A 20295-nucleotide genomic window follows, 5' to 3' on the forward strand; every position below is an offset into this window, starting at 1 on the left:
AATTGATCATATGATTAAGTGTATGTTTAAGTTTGCGAGTATCTGCCAAACGATTTCCAAAGTGGTTGTATCATTTAATATTCCCACCAACAATGTATGAGAGTTCTAATTGTGCTCATCCTTGGAAACACTTGGTATTGTCAGTCCTTTTAATTTTAGCCCTCCAACGGAGTGTGAAATACTATCTTATTGTGGTTTTAATTTGCATTCCTTATGGCTAATGATGTTGAGCATCTTTTCATATACTTACTGCACATTCTTATATCTTCTTTTGAAAAGCTTCTCTTCATGTCACTTGCCCATTTTTTTAATGTGCATTTTTGGTTGTTTTATTACTAGATTATAAGAATACTTTATGTAATACTATAGATGTAAGCCATTTATCAGATATATGTATTACAGATATATTCTCCCAGTCTATGTGGCTTGCCTTTTCATTTTTTATTTACACTTCATACCACTGATTTTCATAGTTACAGTTTTCTTCTTTACTAATTCCATTAGAGATTTAAATTATGTTATTGTAACATTAGTTTGCTTTTAATCCTTCATTTTTTAAAATTTTCTTACTTTATTGACTTTTTTTTTTTTTTTTTTGGTTGAGACAGAGTCTCACTTTGTTGCCCAGGCTAGAGTGAGTGCCGTGGCATCAGCTTAGCTCACAGCAACCTCAGATTCCTCGGCTTAAGCGATCCTACTGCCTCAGCCTCCCGAGTAGCTGGGACTACAGGCATGCGCCACTATGCCCGGCTAATTTTTTCTATATAGATTTTTAGTTGTCCATATAATTTCTTTCTATTTATAGTAGAGACGGGGTCTCGCTCAGGCTGGTCTCGAACTCCTGACCTTGAGCAATCCACCCGCCTCGGCCTCCCAGAGTGCTAGGATTACAGGCGTGAGCCACCTCGCCCGGCCACTTTATTGACTTTTGATCTCAATCTGTTATGCTTCTGTTTCAGTCGTTTATCTTCTCATGGCTTTTTACTATTGTTTCATAGAAGTTATATCTTCTGGTATCATAATGACAATGTCCATTTCCTAAACTGGTTTTGGTTTCTGTGGTAAATTGATTTCCAATACTTGTTCTCCCTTTGAGTCCTTAGAATGTTGTCTTTTACCTTTATTCTGTTGGGTTTTTTTCCCCACGGTGCTCATGGCTTTCCTGTCTGATGTGTACCAATAGACAGGAAAAAGTGTGTGGATTTCCCTCAGTTCCATTCACTGTCCGCTTGTGTGCTGACCGATTCCCCCTTTGAGTTCAACAGATGAAAGGTTAGTTAGCTCCTTTATCCAGGCTCTGGTGTCTTGTTGGCAATTGTCTAGTCAGGTTCTGCTAGACTCACATAGGATCTTTTTCTACCCTCTTTATTTGGTTCCCTGATGTGCTGTGTTGATTGAGCACGTGAAACACTGCAGTCTCAACCGGGCACTAATACCTGGGCTCCTCCAGCTCCCTCTTCTGGCTGTAACAGTTTGCTTGTGATAACTACACCTCCTAAGATGTGGCTCTCCCTACGCTAAGCTCACGAAGCCTACATATTTTCTCATTCATGGTTTGGCCCCACAGTAGAGCCTTGTGTTTGGTAGTGTTTCTCAAACTTGAGCATTATTTTTCTTTTTAGCAGGGGGAAAAAAATCTCACAGTTGACCAGGAGTGACTGAAATTATTTATATTAGAATGGTATTTTAAAAACTATAGGCCTGAGACTAGAGATGAACTATGTTTATAACTGTTACACATTTATAAATCCAAAATAAAATTATACATTAAACACAGACCAAACTAGTACATCAATAAAATTCAAATTAACAACTTAAATTTAATGTAAAGGTTAATATTTTGCTGAAATTAAATTGCCCCTCACTATACGAATGTGGTGCTGATGGCTCCATGCGGTTTCTTTTGAGAGTAAACACCTGTTCTACCCTGAGCCATGTGATTATCTCCACCACTTGTCTTCTATCTGCTGTAAAACTTTTGCTTGCATACCATGCTGTGATGTCATTTGACTTTTACTCAGCCAAAAGCATCATCCTTCTGTTCTTTTCTCATTATCACTCAATAATTAGAGCAGTCTCGCATGTCCCTGTGCAAGCCCACACACTGATTCAGATGTGAACTCTGAAATCATGTGGTAATACTTAGTGATACCTGGATGATTTTAGGAGTTAGCAAACCAGAGCCCACTAGTGAAATGTAGCCCACTGCCTGTTTTTGTAAGTAAAGTTTTATTGGATCATGATCAATGTCCATGGCTGCTTTCATGCTACAGCAGCAGAGTTGAGTATTTGCAATGAAAGCTCACAGAGCCTACAATATTTGCTACCTGGCCTTTTAAAGAAAAAAGTTTGCTAAGCTCTACCATCTCTGTCTGTTGTCTTTTATCTATTTGAAGATTATCATCAAAACATTAAAAGAAGAGTTAACTTTAAATTTTTCATGGAAAACTTTTATACTTCCAGGAATATATCTGTGGACCTTTTTTTGAGAATTCCAGTTTAGGGCGTAGTTATAATACAGTAGATGTTTATTAGAATTTGCTTATATTCATACCACTTACACCTTATATGATATCACAGAACAGATTTTACCAGTTGAAACTGAGAGAGGATTGAGTTAGACAAGGAAAAAGAACTCTACACCTAATACCGCAATTTCTCCTATAGCCTACAGCTGGGATTTATCAGCGGACAACCAGGAAATAGTACTAATAAAGCTCTGCCAGGACCAAAATGGCTGTTCTGAGGATGGAGTAATTTCTACAAACGTATCTGCACTCCTTAGAGAAAAAGAATGTGTGGATACATGATGATACTATTTCCTTTCTAAGTCATGTTTTCTAGATTGGTAGATTGGTCTCATAGGACCTTCACTGTGTGTGCACAATGCCCTTTAAAACGATGAGCTATCCTTGAAAACATGAGCGGCAAAACCCGACCCAGCAAGTCACAGTTTCCATCACAGTGACACATCAGCCTGATTAGCACATTTGCCAGGCACCAGCTGATTTCCCCAAAGAAGCAAAGCACCTGTGAGCAGATAACAGCTACAGAAATGACAGCAGCCCTTGGGCAGAGTATGGAAATCAGAAGACAGACCTCTGAGCCCTTGCTTCATAAGGGAAATCATTCCTCCTAACTGTTTTTAAAAAGAAGGCTAATGGTTTGGACTGTAGGGTGAAGCTCATTGTCAGAATTTTATTAGCTGAGTGGTCATTATTCTTTTCTCAAGAAGGCTAGCTCAGTCAAGGCCATAGATTTAGAATAACTTATTTAACTCCCTTTATTATTTATTCAACTTCCTCAGCATAATCCCATTTGGGCAGACAGAGATGTGTGTGTTATTATTGGCCTGTATTCCTTGCCAAAATGTAACGATGCTATTGAGCATGGAGACCCAAGGCCTAATACAGTGCCATGTATATAATAAGGGCTCAGTATTCATTTGTTGGATAAATGTGTTCTTTGTAATCAGACAGAAGTAATATGTTCATGGAAGAAACATTTTGTCAAAAGACAAAATTGAATTTGGGGTCATTTCTTTCAGTTATGCTGTGGATTGGAGTTTATACCTTTTCTCTAGCCTCAATAAAATTTTAAAGAAAAAAAGGTGGTTTAGTACATTATTATTTTCCTCTGGCAATTTTTTTGTTTGGTTCTGTTTTATTTTCATGGAGTATAATTTAGCATATTCCTACTTCCTAGAAGAATAAAATACTCTGCTTCTGCTTTCTTGTGGGAAGCCTCAAGTAAATGAAGGAGAATGCCTAATTTAAGCTCCTTCCAAATGAAGGCGAAAAAGCATATGAACAAGTGAAAGGTGTTAAAAACTACATGTGCCCTTGCATAGGATCTGATTTCATTTTTCTGTATAAATGAAAGATTGTAGACATTACTTCATTCTGGGCAAAATGCTACTCTCTGGTCTGCCCAATAGACCAGCTTTCTGACATTCTCTTTATCCTGACTTTGTGTGGGAAATTCCAGGAAAAAGCCAAGATTTGAGACCAGACCCTCCTGTGTGTAATTGAAAGCCAACTTTTCTTCCCTCTTGATGGCTCAAAATGAGCAATACTATTTAGACAACTCCCACAGTATGTAACCAGGAATTACGTATAAGGAAATGGTAAATTAAAAGGCATTTAGGAATGGTTATGATTAAGTGTTTTCCCCACAAAGAGAGAATGCAAAGTAGAGAAAGCTCTTTGTTTCTAAAACTGGGAAAACTTAATTCTGGGCTAGTACATTTATATTCATGTGTTTTTAAGGGGTAGGAGTGTAGAATAAATATATTCATTTTTTTTCCCATTAGAAAGGTGCTGGTGAGTCAGTAGTTTCTAACTCTTTGTCAGTTAATTCTTTTGTTTTGTGATTTGTTGTTGACTAGCTCTTGCTTACCCTCCCAGCACTGCACTTACCGTACACGACATATGTGAAAGTCATCATGGTTTCTTTTGGACAACAATGATTCTGGCAGGACTGTAAATACCAGTTCTTGCTGTGGATGTTTGTCTTGGACTTGACATTCATGAATGTTCCCATGTGAATAAGGTACTAACGTTTACCCTGTGACCATCTGGAGCAGTATGAGTTGGTGTCCAGTTAACTGATCCATTTTGCACTTAAGTTTAAGGGGCACTAGGTCATCTGTATCATAGGTCAGAATGGCTGGTGAGACTTGGAATAACAAGCCTGGTGCAATAGGTATTCCATTAGCCAACAAGGAAAATCTCAAAACCTCTGGAGGCGCTTGTGTTCAGTAGGTGGCGCTCTTTTACCTAGTTCGCAAGAATGATCTTGAAGGTCATTCTCTCCTGGGTCTGCTGTGCCCGAGGCGGTACCATGTTGCAGGGAAGGAAACCCGAAGCCTTGGCGGGTGGCATCAGTGCTTGCAAAGCGGTGGCCTGACCTGGCACATCGCCCTGGTCAGGCAGTGCCAGTGCCTACCAGCCCAGGGCGTCTTACTGTCTCCTTTGTTCTGATGCCAGTTACAACCCTTGAGCAACAGCGGAGAAGAACTAAGGAAAGACAGTCACGCTATGGGTATTCAAGAGAGTGGCAGTAGCTTAGAAAACCAGATTGTGTAGACTCGGCATCAAAAAAGTAGGGACAGAAAGAAAGCTGGGGTTTGCTGAAGACCCAAGCTCTGGAGAAGGAGGCCAAGAGCAGCCAAAACGGGGAGCTTTCCCTCCTTTTTATGTATGTGTTTATTGCACACATGTATATATAATATATATTTTAAAAATATGTAATATATAGTATACCTACATAAACTTATAAATGCACATATTCCTATACATACATATTCCTATACATATTGTCAAGCATCTTTAATTAGTGATACAAAGTTGTTCCAAAATAATAGCAACATATGGAATAGTTTGGACAAGAAGCTCTGAAATAAGGAATTGTGGCTAAAGAAAGAAACAATTTTGAGGTAGGCAAGAAGCAGGGGCTGTAGAAGAATTGAGGAAAGAAATATTATATGTTGAGCACGAGCATGTATCAATTTGATGTTTCTGAATGCTTCAACTCTTTGTCTACCCAATAGTGGAGGGGTTGAAAAGGTAAAATGGATGCTTTTAATAGGAAGAATTTAAGTGGCTGTTTTAATTTTCAGTGAAAACAGTAACTCTTTAAATACAAGAAGTTCTATGAGATGCTTAACTTTGCAAAGATAAACAAGCTGCCTCTGCAGAAGCAGAGTGATTATGTGTGTGTGGTTGTGGCTGTGCCTTTGAATTTTGTGGAGTAGGTTTATCCAAGACTCTCCTAAGAATAGGACATTGACTTTCCATAAATTTTGTATTTAATTTACTATTAGTGGGCATGACCTATGTGTAAAAATAATTACAGTATCTTGATTTTTCTCTCTTAAAATTTTTTTCTTTTATGAAATTGATTTTCTCAAGTAATTGGCAAAGTTTTTCACAGGTTTAGGGTAAAAAGTTCTCTCTTTCCCCATAAACTGACTACTCCATCGTGTTCTTTCTTTTTCCCTCTTCACTGATAATTACTCTTCCTTTTGTGGAAGATAGAATCTTCATAACTATTCATAGGAAAGTTTTAAGAGTAGTCAGTGAGAAGAATAATTAATTGTTTTAACATTCTTTAGTTATGAAACTTTTTTTAATTTCTTTTTTGAGGGGGGTGGGGGAAAAATAAGAAAAAAAATTTCTTTTTTGAGTAATAATTGCACATATTCATGGAGTACATAGTGATGTTTTGATACATATAGTGATCAGATCAGGGTAATTAGCATATCCATCATCTTAAGCATATACCATTTCTTTGTGTTGGGAACATTCAGTATCCTCCTTACAGCTATTTGAAACTATATAATATATTGTTAACTATAGTCGTACTACAGTAGTAGAGAACACTAGAACTTGTTCCCCCTATCTAGCTATAATCTTGTATCCTTCATGGTATTTATTTCCAAAACTAAATTTTAAAAACCACCTCTTGTGATTTGAAAATTGACCCATTTCAGATCCTCTTATACCTACAAAAAACACAGTCATCTATAAGGAAAATTTCATTCCTGTTTTGGAGATGAAAATGTCTATTTGGATCTTGTAGCTGCTGCTGCTGTGATTAAAAGAACAATATCTCATATGATACATCTGTTTTACTAGTGAGACAATTGATGTATGAGGGTTTTCTCTCCCAAATACGGTCCAATTTGAGAAAGTGGTATAGGGGTGTTAAGGAACTCTGATCTCTTTCTGAGGTCAGAAGTCCAGCTTTACAGAATGTGTCCAGAAGGGAGGGCAAGCTGGGTGGCTGCTCACGCTTGCAGCTTGCATCATTAGGGAGCGATGTTTCCTCTGGGCCCCTTCCTACCACCCCGCTCTCTGTAACTTGCTGATGAATCCTGGCCTGGCTGTGAAATCATCCAGTGGAGTGATGGGCTTCAGGCCCCTGCAGAGGAAAAACTCGGTTAATTCAAGTACAGCATGTTCTCTTTGTTTTGCAGCTGGTGTATTGACGGAGTCTAGTACAAGTAGATTGAATCAAAAGGAAAATGAAGGCATTCACTGTCTGTTTCGTGGAAGATGGCTCATTTAAAGTAAACACCATTTAAATAGTCTCCAAATGGTCCATTCTATATGAAGTCATACAGGATGCCCCCTTTAGGCTGTCATTCGCCTTTAAATGGATTGCTTTGTGTATACTGCGTTTTAATGCTATTCAACCTTAAACCCCATATGTGGGCCTCATCAGGTCACGGGTTTCGGCGCACATGTGGCAGCCATACCTTCAACATTCTTCGCCTCTGCCTTCATAAAGTCAGCCTGAACAGGGGGAGGCAGCTGTAAAGATGAGAGCTTACAGATGATGACGATGACAACAACCGCAATGATGACAAAGACAGCAGTTAACATTTCTTAAACACTTACTATATGCCAGTTAGTATGTCTAGTTGATCACTATATATATCACTATATATAGTATCTAATTTAACCCTCACAAAATCCTATGAGGTAGATATGACGATTATTCCATTGTTATACAAGAGGAAGTTGATGCATAGAGAGATTAAATAATGTGCCCAAAGTAGTAAATGTGGAACAGGGAATTGAACCCTAGCTGTCAGATTCCAGAGCTGGACCTCAATCAATGGACATCCCCAAGAGAAATAAACTCTCATCGGTTCTCTTTGCAAGGTTGGCTTGTCCCAAACAATGGCCAACCTAGAAATTATTTCTCTTTGTCTTGGGAATGTATGCTTTGCTTTCTGGAGGCAGTGTTTCCACCTTGGTATTTGCAGTTTTTGCAGGCTGATTTGAAGATGAGGTCGGGTGTTCCCTGTGGCAGTGGGCAGTCTTTATGCAAGATTGGGCTCATTGGTATAATCCATGAACAGTCAACTCAAAAGAGACTTTTCTACTAAATGAGGATACTAGAAATGTCCTCATAACAATGAATAAAAACTTTCCTCAGAGCACTGGAAGTGTTCAGCGATCTCAGCGCTGGCTCCAGCATTCACCCAGGATCAGGGCAGGAAGCCCAGGGCCAGACACTAGTGAGAAGCTTCTGAGAAGAATTTGATCAGCGTCTTTGGGAATTGGGTTCCTGGCTGGTTCCTGTTTGGCCCAGCCAGTTGATCTGCCCCTATTTGACTGTCACTTGGTAGCCAAGAAACTTTTTTGCTTTTAAAAGCTTGAAATATGAAACAGTTTATTTTGAATGATCTTCACTAAGTAGGGGAACTTTAGGAATCTAAGAAAATAAAAATCCTGTGGGCTGTATAGGAGGAAATCACCGTGAGCATTTAAAATATGGGTTTGGGTGATATTTTCAATACATTTCCAAAAAAATCATTTTCTTTCCATTATTTAACTTCAGGGAAGGCTGCAAGGAAACAATGACAGTTCTAAAATATTTTTGTTGGACTCAATTCAGGTTTTGTTATCACTGCTACCATCTCACTCCCAAACTCTGGGTCATTTAAGGCTCTGACTTTTTTATTGCTAATCTCCATTTCTCTGCCCTGCCATATCCCTTTGTGGCTTATAGTGTCCTGCCTACATCACCTAGAGGGTACCGACATTCTGATAAAGGTGCTCGGACATGATGTCATTAGGCACTCTGTGGATAATGGGTGACCTTGTGTAGGGATCTAACAAGTACCTCTTACTCCATTAGCAGTGTTTTCTCTTGGAAGTAGCTTCAGTTCCTGCTGTTTCCACAAGTCTCATCTTGCCCATGGTCTAGATGGATGGTAGAAGAAACAAACAGGCCGGGCACGGTGGCTCACACCTGTAATCCTAGCACTCTGGGAGGCCAAGGCGGGTGGATCGTTTGAGCTCAGGAGTTCGAGACCAGCCTGAGCAAGAGCGAGACCCCGTCTCTACTAAAAATAGAAAGAAATTATCTGGCCAACTAAAATATATAGAGAAAAAATTAGCCGGGCATGGTGGCACATGCCTGTAGTCCCCAGCTACTTGGGAGGCTGAGGCAGAATGATCGCTTGAGCCCAGGAGTTTGCGGTTGCTGTGAGCTAAGCTGGCGCCATGGGACTCACTCTAGCCAGGACAACAGAGTGAGACTCTGTCTCAAAAAAAAAAAAAAGAAAAAAGAACTAAACAGGCAGCAAAAGCTCAGGTCAAAAATTCAGTACATGAGGTAGGGAGACAAGCTGTTGTGCATAGTGTTTTATTCTTAAAAGGATTTCTTAACAGGGTGGTGCCTACTTTTTCTCTCTAAATTTTTTCTTCCTTCTGAGTTATATTTTTATCATTTTAGTAGTATCTCAGAACCAAAAATATTGTTCTTTTTCTGTTAAGATTACTTTAATTGATTGATTAGTTTACTAGGTCAATTTGTATCCAGTGTCCTGGGTATTTTGTGTCCTTCAATCTGAAAACTCATGCTCCTTTCAGTTTAGGGCAGTTTTCTTTAATTTTTTGACTGATGACTTCCTCCCTTCTGTTTTCTTTGTTATCTTTTTCTGGAGTTTCTATCTTTTGCTTGGACCTTGAACCTCCTGAATTGCAATTCTATTTTTCATCATCTTTTTGTCTTTTTTTTTTTTTTCCTAATGCTCTATTTTTCTGGGAAATTTCTTCAGCTTTATATTTCATCATATCCCTTTTATTGAGTTTTTCTTTTTTCGCTCATGTTTTTAATTTTCCTTACTTATGAATTCTCTCTCTCTTTTTTTTAAACTATACTGTACTTGTTTCAGGGCTACAATGAATTTTTTTAATTCTCTTCATTTGTATGTTTTATGTTTTTTGAAGTTTTTTTCTTCTTGTGTGATTACTACCCTCCAAGTTGCTTGTTTCTGTTTATTTTGGTCTCCTGGTTTTGCATTAGAGGCTTTCTAAAAATGCCCAGAGGTCCTTGGTTTGTCTGCATGCATTTAGGAGTAGGGGCTAAAATACTGATTTGGAAGCTCTGAGTGCATACAGAAGGCTTATCAACCATGAGCTTCACCATAGGCTGATCACAGAAAACCTCCAAGGTCCTTAAGCATCTTCTGTTGGCTGGTCTGCTTCCTTCTGTCTCCTGGGAGGAGGGTGAAAGCCTGGCTGCCAGCTTTCTGGGAACCAAATAAGAGAAAATGGCTGGTGATCTCAGCATCCCTCTGTGCATATGTTCATCTAATCCCTTCATTTGCCTTCAACTGTGCCATTCCTTCCCCCATCCCTACCTCCTAGTCCAGAGGCCCTCTCTGACTCTCTAGAAAATAAACCTCCAGTTATTAGCTGGAATGCAGGGGGTAGGGTGGGCCCAGGTATGCATAGTGGAGGAGGCAGTCGTGGATCTGAACCCTTCTTAGACATTCAACCAGGCCTGCTTAGTTCAGCACTGCCTCTACCTCAGAGCCTTTTCTAGGGGATAAAATGAGGTGGGTCTTATCTTTCCCAACTGCTAATTTAGTTGTGCTGCATCATTTGCCACTCTTCCATCTGCATTCTAGCTTCCGATACTATTTTGTCGCTGTTGATTCTTATTTTATTCTTCCTGTTCTTGTTGGTTTATGCCTTTAAAAAAAATCCTTTTGCTGTCCTTTAGTGGAGTTTTGGGAAGAAGTAGAGGTGCCCTGATTCATTCAAACTCCCATTTTTATCTGAAAGCCTTATCATTGCTGCTTATTTACTGAACCCCCAAAGGTCTACGTTTTTAAGGAGGAAAATCTAATGATCCATGGTAAATGCTCTAAAATGTATTTCAGAGAAACAATGACAGATCATAGCCCTTTGAGTAAGAAAATTTGGTTATTTGAGTTGTTTTTTTTTTTTTTTTTAAACCAAGGCCTTTCAAAGATTTAGTTCCTCACCCACAACCTCTCTCCTCTCCTTCCATCTCCACCCTCCCTCCCACCTGCTCCAGCTCTCATCATGTTGTCCAGTACAAACTGGCGTATTTCATGGACCAGTCACAGGAGGCATCAGATTGCAGGGAATGAAGTAGTTATGGGAAAGTGGAAAAATTAGGGAGGTGGGCATGGAATAACTTGTCATGCCAGATCCATGTCATGCTTTCATCGAGAGTCCTGTGACTGTCCCTACCCGCTTCTTACTGGCTTGGGATCAGAGCAGTGATTCCCGTAAGGCTGTGGTTTTGCTTCAAGCCCAGTAGAAGCACTCACTGGATTGGCTCCAGCATCACTGGATTTGATTGTCTCTTTAAAGAGGAGCATGCCTTCAACGTCTTAGTCAGCTACAAAGAGAGGGATCTCAAGAATGGCCGTTTTGGTTCCAAAAGCAGGATGAAACTTCTAAGCAAACTTAGAGAATGGCTGCCTCTGTTGTGGGTTTCCAGCGGTTCCGAGCATGCCCTTCTGTATGTCTCCTTCAAGTATCTCCTCTAATGACTTCCAAACTTGAATTTCACCAGAAATCATTTATTTTTTGCTCTCCTACCTTCCTGAGTTCAGAATTAGTAGAGAGATAGACAAAGGAGCCAAGGATATGGAGAGCAAAATCTAACCTCTATTATTGATTTTTACTGGTAAAGCACTTTGAAAAATGTCATGTTAGATCTGCTGGCCAGTGTGGACATATTAATATTTTGACCCTGAATTTGACATCTTATCCACTCACTGACCAAATTTGACAACCACAGGTCACTTTATGGGTGTTTAACCTTCTAAAATTTAAAGTAAGAAAGAGAAAAATAGCTCCTACAAAGGAGTTTGTAAAGGGACCAAAAAAAAAAAGGTGTTACTCTAATAGAAGTTCCTCCCCATGGGAACATGAAGAGTGGAGAAATGTGTCCCTTGATATAAGATGATATCAATTCCCCTTAAGACATACCATCAATTTATAGCACGTGCTCAGAAAAAGATACTATATTAAATCAGATTGTATGACACATTCAGATTTCAGAAACACTCAAATTATTTTCCCATCTTAAAAATGGGGGAAGTATAGTGTTATAAGTTATAAATCATTTCTTCCGTTGATAAAAAGCCTTCTCCAAAGTTTGGACTAAGCAGAGAGTACACACTCACCCGGGTTGGGGGGGGGAGCCCCATGTGTAATCCCATCCCTGTGACAAACCAGTTGAGAGCCTGTGGCTCCAGTGAACCTTTACACCTGGTTTCCATCTGCTCAAAGAGGAGTGCAGGACCAGCTAAACAGATAAAAATGACGGGGTGGGGGTGGGGTGGGGGGGGAGGGTCAGAGCTGAACTTCCTCAGCTAATTAGTTTCTGAGTTGGTACTAAAACCTAGCTGTCTGCCTTCCCTGGCCTCATGTATTTTCTACTGTGTCCATTTTAGATTGACTTGAATTAAAATTAGACAAAGTAGTTACAGCACAGAAGTGACCATTCCTTTGTCATTCGTTCATTCAACAGAGGTTAAGTCGAGCATCTTTTTTAATGCCAAATACTGTGCTAGGCAATAAAGATAGTAAGATACATTCTTATCTCTATAGGAGCATACAGCCTGTGCCCTTCTGTGTTTGCAGCTGTGAGTGACCACCTCAACCACCACCCTTTATTTATAGCCTCACTTGAAGGGCTTCAAACTGATCCCTGGAAGAGACCCAAACCTCCTTGGCTGCCTTGAAACCATCATCCCTCTTATGCTTTCCCTGAATCCTGGAATAATGCCCCTTCAGTTAACGTGACCCACCCTCAATAGTTGGTGCTCACCAGCTTATCACACAAGCTCTTTAAGTGCCTCAGGAGAAGAAATACAGAATAAGGTCCGGAACTATATACTGACCTCACTAAAGTTTTTCTCTCTCTTTCTGTTTGTAGGGTACGCTAGCTGGCATTACTATGTAACTATGCCCATGCCGGCCTCCACCTTCACGATTGCAGTGGGATGCTGGACAGAAATGAGGCTGGAGACGTGCTCATCAAATGCTTTGGCAGCAGAGAGACCCTTGCCACCTTCCGAGGCTGACTTCAGGTTTGTGTTTGGGAACTTGCTGAAAAACAAATACTTCAGAGAGCAGTATGATGCGTTTCTTCCTAGCACTGGGAATGTGAGTCATCCCTGCTGAGAAACTAAACCAAAATAGGAGTAATCAAAGCAGGAAAAGCCCTACTAGGAAGGAAGGAGAGTTGAGAGATAGAAATGTGGGCATATTATTTATGCAGAAAGAGAAGAAAATAAGTGTGTGAAATCCTGTAAAATCAGGCGAAATATTTATATGTATTTGGTTAAATTAACAGAATCCTCAGATTCAACACTTTCTCTCCTCCTACAACTTTTAACTTTGGTTTTCAGTGCTCATGTAGCTAAAAACATAACTTCATTAAAAAGAAGTTGCTTGTCTGATGTATTACTTGTCGGCCACTCTGCTGTTTTAGTTCTAGTGACTACTGTTAGCAGTGTAGGGACATCCTCCCTCAGTGGTGCTAGTAGCCGCTTTGGGACACAGGACATAAGAAAACTGTCACAAGACTATTGGATTAAGGGAATCCTGCTGGGTCAGGGCTTTCTTAACATCAGTAGTGATTTCTTTTCTTTTATTTCTTTTCAGTATGAACCAGAGAAAATCAGTTTGAGGTTTTTAAAAATTAGTATAGGCCAGGTGAGGGAGAACCTTTTCACGTTAGAAGGCCGCATTAATTTAGCTGTAATCAAATAAGGCCGCATTCAGGAAACTTCAATTAAATATACTTAAAAATGTACATTATTTTATAAAAATTTAACTACTATGTACTTCATAATTTCAAAAAATGAAAACTACTTGTTAATTTTAAAGTTAACTAACGTTTTAATGACTTTGTTGTGTCTGCGTTTTGTTGGAAAGCATACGAATATTTGGTTGCAGCATGGAGGTCTGCAGTTTCAGTTGATCCTCTAGATGGGTGTCAGTCATTTGTGACCTGAAGGGCGTCTTGATTTGGGTGAGGTAGGAGAACGTAGATTTGCAGCAATAAGTGGTTGAAAAGCAAGAAAGCATTTTTCGGGCATGTTGCTGAAGGTTCAGGTATTCTACTACATTTTTCCATATTTCAATTGGACTTTTTTTAGTATCAAACAATGACTTTAAAATGGCATCTACTGTGAGCTCAGTCAATTCCATCTGTAGTTCTTTAGGTGCCTTAGTGATATCAACTAGGTGAGGCTAATATGCTAATTTGAATGTGATGTCATGATTCTCAAAGTCAGTGACCCTTTCATTGTATTCTCCAGTTAATAGGTCTATAGCAGAGGCATATTGTTCAAATGGTTTGCATATATCATCCTGCTCATCAGTGACCTTTACTAACTGGGGAAAATGTTCATCTGAAATTTCTTTCTGAAGAAGAAGTATTTTGAAAAAAGATAGCTTTTTTTGAAATGCTTGGATTTTTTGCCACATATCACATAATAGACTTAGTTTTACCTTGCAAAGAAATATTCAAGTCGTTTTGATATGACATGGTATCGCACAGAAATGCTGCATTCCTATAGAAATCTTCTTTCAATAATTCACATTTCTGATTCTGTTCTTCGTAAAATCTAACTATCTGTTCTCACAGAGATAAAATTTTGGCTAACACCTGTCCTTGCGATAGCCAATGCACTTTAGAATGATATGGAAAATTCACACTAAATACCTCATCATTCAACATCAGCATGGGTTTTTTTTTTTTGAGACAGTTTCTTGCTCTGTTGCCCGGTAGAGTGCCGTGGCATCAGCTTAGCTCACAGCAACCTCAGATTCCTGGGCTCAAGCGATCTTCCTGCCTTAGCCTCCGAAGTAGCTGTAACTACAGGCATGCACCACTATGCCCGGCTATTTTTTTTTTTTTTATATTTTTAGTTGCCCAGCCAAATTTCTTTCTATTTTTTAGTAGAAACACGGTCTCCCTCTTGCTCAGGCTGGTCTTGAACTCCTGAGCTCAAGCAATCCTCCCACCTCGGCCTCCCAGAGTGCTAAGATTACAGCCTCAACTTCAGAATGTTACAGTACTGACCATGCCATGCTGCATTTGCATGAATATAATTAATAATACTTATAACTTGTTGAAAAGTGTCACTTAAAATAGTAGCTTTAGCACAGAGATTTTGATGATGTAAGATACAATGAAAAGAAATGAGAGCATCTGGATCCGTTAATACATTTTTTATCTATGCAATAAACCCTTCATGTTTTCCTGTCATGGAAGGTGCCCCACCTGTACATACACTCACTAAATTTACCAAATTAAGTCCAGCTTTACAACATTTGTCTTGACAGTAGTTGAAGAATCTATTCCCTGTGTTCTGTTCACAAGAGTGCCCAAAGCGAGTAACTCTTCATAGCAAAGAAAATCATCTGTTATAACCCAAAAGAAGTATAAAACCTGTTCAGTCAATAGTGTCAGTTGATTCATCCAAAGCAATTAAATAATATATATCTTCTTTTTGAAATATTGCATGAAGTTGTTCTGTTAAGTTGAAGTCTAATTCATGCTGCCAATCAGTTATGGTTCCCTTTGAAAGAGGCAGTTGTTTGTACTTTGAAATGTTGTCGGGATCTAAGCATCCTACAGCTTTGACAATGCATTCTTTCACAATTTCTACATCACTGAATGGCTTCCCTTTTTTTTCTCGAGTATATAAACTACTTTATAAATTGCTTCAGTGGCATTATTTCCAGGTCTTATTGCTGCTTGAAAGAATTTTCTTTGCTTTTCATGTTTTAATTTCTGCAGTACAACCTTTTGTGTCTCTCCATCTAATTTAAAATATTTATGGTCCTTATGAGTGTTATAATGCTGATGAGCATTGAATTTCTTTAATGTCGATACTGCAGTATCGCAAAGCAAGCAAATCATCTTATGTTTAGCAGAAACAAGATAATATTGCAATTCCCAATCCTTATTAAAAAATGTTTCTTCCTTCAGCATTCTCTTGATCTTCTTTGACATGATGGGCTGTTAAGCAGACAGAATTAAAAAATATTGTCAAGCTGTGCAAGTTGCAAATTCTACCTCGAACAGAAACACAGTGCACTGTTGTCAAAAGCTGATAACGGACTGGCATACTTGACCCCCATAAATTTTCTCCAGCCAGCCTCCTGTGGTAGTGCACCAGTCAGACCAGGAAAGTTAGAACTAAATCATGAGCATAGCAGCCTTCAGTTTAGCCCTATGGCTTACTAATGTTCTAATTGTGCCGGTCAATCTGGGAGGATTATTTTGTTGAAGTGTATTTTATTCTTTGGTATTTTAAATATGTTCATTTTAAAAATAAAATACAAATATAAAAGATGAATAAAAATGTATTAATAAAAATACATTTTTAGATGTTCTGTAAAATTTGGAATGAGTCAAAAGGCAGCACTTAAAAACCTAGAAGGCCACATGTGGCCTTAAGGCCACAGGTTCCTCACGCCTGGTATAGGCTATTGGATGGATATTCAGTTGCAGCCTACCCAGATGTTCAACTCTTTTAAGCTCTGAGTGCCAAAAGAGAGAGAAAGGGAGTGCACAGAAGCACAGAAGTGTGCATTATGCTTCATTTCTAGTACTTTTATACCCAGCTCAATTAAATCATTTTTACTATTTACAGAAAGTCACTAAGTCAGTACCTTTTGGTGGGGAAAGCCCGGAGTAATGGTACAGATGATTAGTTCATTTTTGAAAACCAGCCAACTTACTATCTTTTTCTTTTTCTTTTTTTGAGTCAGAGTCTCACTCTGTTGCCCAGGCTAGAGTGCCATGGCGTCAGCCTAGCTCACAGCAACCTTAAACTCCTGGGCTCAAGCGATCCTCCTGCCTCAGCCTCCCGAGTAGCTGTGCCACCATGCCTGGCTAATTTTTCTATATATATTTTTAGCTGTCCATATAATTTCTTAATATTTTTAGTAGAGGCGGGGTCTCGCTCTTGCTCAGGCTGGTCTCGAACTCCTAAGCTCAAACAATCTGCCTGCCTTGGCCTCCCAGAGTGCTAGGATTACAGGTGTGAGCCACCGTGCCTGGCCCAAGATACTATCTTAATGCAGATTCTTTCTGTGTTGGTTTTATTTTGCCATGCTGCTTTTACTCTTACCACGGTGACTGTGGTGGTTGGTATCTTTTAGAGATAAGCCATGTGCTCTCTTTTCTAACAGGCACATCTTATTGCCTGCATTTTGCTTTTTTTTGGCAGAAGGGAGGTAATTTCCACTTATTTTTCAGTAATTCACCTATTTTGGACTATCTTCCCTGAGCTATATAGAATTTCTAGATTGCTTATCAGATTTTGCTTATGTACTCTCGAGGGAAGAAGAGAATCATGGGCAGGAGTGACATAGGCTTCTTCATGTGGGAACATTTCATTGCATGTGAGACCCTTTAGTGCTCTCTTCACCTGCACTGGTGTCACAGAGGAGGCTTCGTTTTCTAATTTCAGAGAGCTGGAATTTCTGAGTGAGCAGGACAGGTGCTCTCAGAGTCACTCGGATCCACAGTAGACCTGGTATGAGTGAGAAATAAACTTTTTTGTGTCAAGTCACTGAAACGTTGGGGTTGTTTTTTACTGCAGCATATCCGAGCCTATCCTGAATTGGTACAGAAGCCATTGGTTGTTGGAAGTCAGGGAAAGTCTTGATCTAAACATCATCTCATTTAGTCCTGAGGATAAGCCTATAAAATAGATTGGATAGATTATTATTCCCATTTTACAGGTAAGTATACTGAATCTCAGAGAGTAACTTGTTCATTTGTTCATATTCACATCCAGGCCTGACTCCCTAGAGAGTTGATTCAGAATTTTTTTTTTAGAAAGAGGTCCTGCTCTGTCACCCAGGCTTGGGTACAGTGGTACGATCATAGCTCACAGCAACCTCAAACTCCTGGGCTCAAGCGGTCCTCCTGCCTCAGCCTCCTCAGTAGCTGGGACTACAAGTACATGCCACCACGCCTGGCTAATTTTTTAAAAACTTTTATTGTAGAGGTGGGGTCTCATTATGTTGGCCAAGCTGGTCTCAAACTCCTGGCCTCAGGCAATCCTCCCACCTCGGCCTCCCAAATTGCTGGGATTACAGTCGTGAGTTACCTTGCCCAGCCTGTTTCAGAATCTTACCTGGAGACTTAAAAAACCATATATAACATCTGTGCCTCACCTGGAGTCTAATCTACCTTCCTATCTGGAGAGTCACTGCCACGATTGAGCTACTGTTGTTGACTGGAGTTGTTGTGTTGTAACAGAAAACAGAAGTTGAGATCACTGACTTTGAGGCCTGAAGGTGCCATCCTTACTGGTTGGATATGGCTCCTTGGGCAAAGCCACATTTTCCTTATTTATAGAATGAAGACTTTATCCTGGGTTCTCAGATTTTTCAGGGTGAAGAAGTACTTTGCTCTTCATCTAAAGCCTCAGGGTTAATTGGTTGTTAGAGGAGCTGTGCAGTTGAAAAATGCGTGCCTTAGGAAGGCTCGGGGAAGGCAAAGACAGGCATTTGTTATTTTGCCCTTCTCGCCATATTCCCAAGAGATGCAGGGTGGGGGAATGGGCTGCAGCCTGCAGCACACATCCTGTGTGCTCTCTATTTCCTGCCCTGAAGCAACTGAAATGGCTTCTCAGTTTTCTCACATCCATTATTCTGAAAGGAGGATACGGCCAAATCAAATGAGGATTCTGGGAAGACAAGATGTCTAAAATTCCTGTTGAGATTTAGGCGGAGAGGTAAATACTGCTCCTCCTGTCTAGTCCTCCTGAGTTCAGAGCCTATTGAGGAATAGACAGAGGAGATAAAAGTAGAGGTTTTGTTATCGACAGAACTGGCCTGAGGAACTGCTTAGGTGCATGCTCTCAGTGGGCTTTCTAAATTAGACAAATTTACCCACCCAGGTACCAACCCAGCTGGACTGCTACCAGCCTCCACAACACAGATGCATAGGTTGCCTAACACAGGGCACAGAGGAGGCTCCAAAGTCCCCCTTCAAAAAGGGAAAGCCCAGAGTGACCAAGCCAATCAGGTGAGCTGGGGAGAGAGGTCAAGGGTGCCACTCCAGGGCAGTATGTCCTTTGATGGAAACTTGAGGCCTGGGGAATGGGTTCCTCCCACTCTCCCTTCCATGTCTGATAGACTATGACTAAGTTTTCCCTTCATTTATCACTGTGCTTGTCCATCAAGAATGTACTGCTGATAAAATAATAGCTTACATTTGCTTAATCCTGCCTGGCTGCGTGCTTCACGTATGCTATCTTTAGTCATCACAAAGTGGCTTTGTATTTTATCCATTAAAGCTCTGACTCCCTGCGAAGTTTGCCAGCAAAGGTGCTCTGAAGTGCCAGTCGCAGTAGTATTTTCCGTTACATTCACATCTGGTCCCTTTTGCCTTCCCAGCCCCCTTTCTCCTTCAAATCTTCCTAAGACCACCAGCCCAATTTATGTAAATCTAACTTTTATAGGGGCCTTATATGCCACAAGTTTTCATTTGCCTCATGTTCATCTGGGTTCCAGAAATTTGGCCAAAGTGTTGGTCACTGAACTTTTGATCACTGTTCACATGGGCGAAATTATAGGAAGAACATTCCATCTTCCAGCTCCAGTTTCACACGTGCTCCAGCCCACTCTGGGTGAGCATTTTAGTAAATACATTAATTATAAGGCACTCAGATAAACTGTCAAAAGTTTATTAATTTTATTTTGCTGCAATATAACCTTCTCCAGCTACAGGGAAATCTTTGTATTATGTTTATTCAATCTCTTGAGGCCTTTGTTGGGGCCATACAGTTTAAGTATGGCACAGAAACTTGGATAAAGTCCAGAGGAACTCAGCAAAAATGATTAAAGGCATGGAAAATGGACACTACAAAGAAGAAAAGGCATTGAGGTTGTTCATTCTAAAGAGGAGGAGACTTGGTGAGCAAAGAGGTTGTCTGAAGAGTTATAAAGTACATGAAAATGAAAAGTTGCCTTGAGTGGAAGATAAAGCATCTTTGAATTGATGCTGGGTCTGTGGAAGACTATTCATGGCTTTGCAAAAGTACAATATTCCCTTACCTCTTCAGAAACAAGGCTGCTGTATGAAGGGGGCTCATGTCATGAATTATCGTAGAATTATGGTGACAGAAGGCATCCTAGAAACCTAGGTTTCTTTTATTTTTTATTTATTTTTAGGTTTTTTTATTTATTTTTAATCAAAGTATAATTAGGTTTTTTTATTTATTTTTAATCAAAGTATAATTAACATACAACAAAATGTGCAGATCTTAAGTGTTCAGCCTGAAGAGTTTTTGATGATTGTATGCACCCTAAATCAGATAGAGAACATTCCATCTCTCCAGTAAGTTCCCTCATACCCTTTTCCTATCAATTCCCTCCTTCCTCTGGCCGTCACTTTTGTAGGACCACATTAGAGATGAGGAAAAAGAGGCCCCAGCTACTGACTTGCTCACCACGGGTCACAGTTAGCCAG

The 20295-nt window shown here is 39.8% G+C and overlaps 1 protein-coding gene across 5 annotated transcripts in view; it reads left to right on the forward strand.

Moving 5' to 3' along the window:
* Nucleotides 1-20295, forward strand: part of AOPEP (aminopeptidase O (putative)) — a 306549-nt gene that overhangs the window by 17300 nt on the left and 268954 nt on the right. For all 5 annotated transcript variants that reach the window (XM_069476298.1, XM_069476299.1, XM_069476301.1 and 2 more), the window contains exon 3: nt 12724-12877. In XM_069476298.1, coding sequence (XP_069332399.1) covers nt 12724-12877 — 154 coding nt within the window. The remainder of the gene's footprint in view (nt 1-12723; nt 12878-20295) is intronic.

Source organism: Eulemur rufifrons, chromosome 7 (assembly GCF_041146395.1).
Source record: "Eulemur rufifrons isolate Redbay chromosome 7, OSU_ERuf_1, whole genome shotgun sequence".
In the NCBI taxonomy this organism is placed as follows: Eukaryota; Metazoa; Chordata; class Mammalia; order Primates; family Lemuridae; genus Eulemur; species Eulemur rufifrons.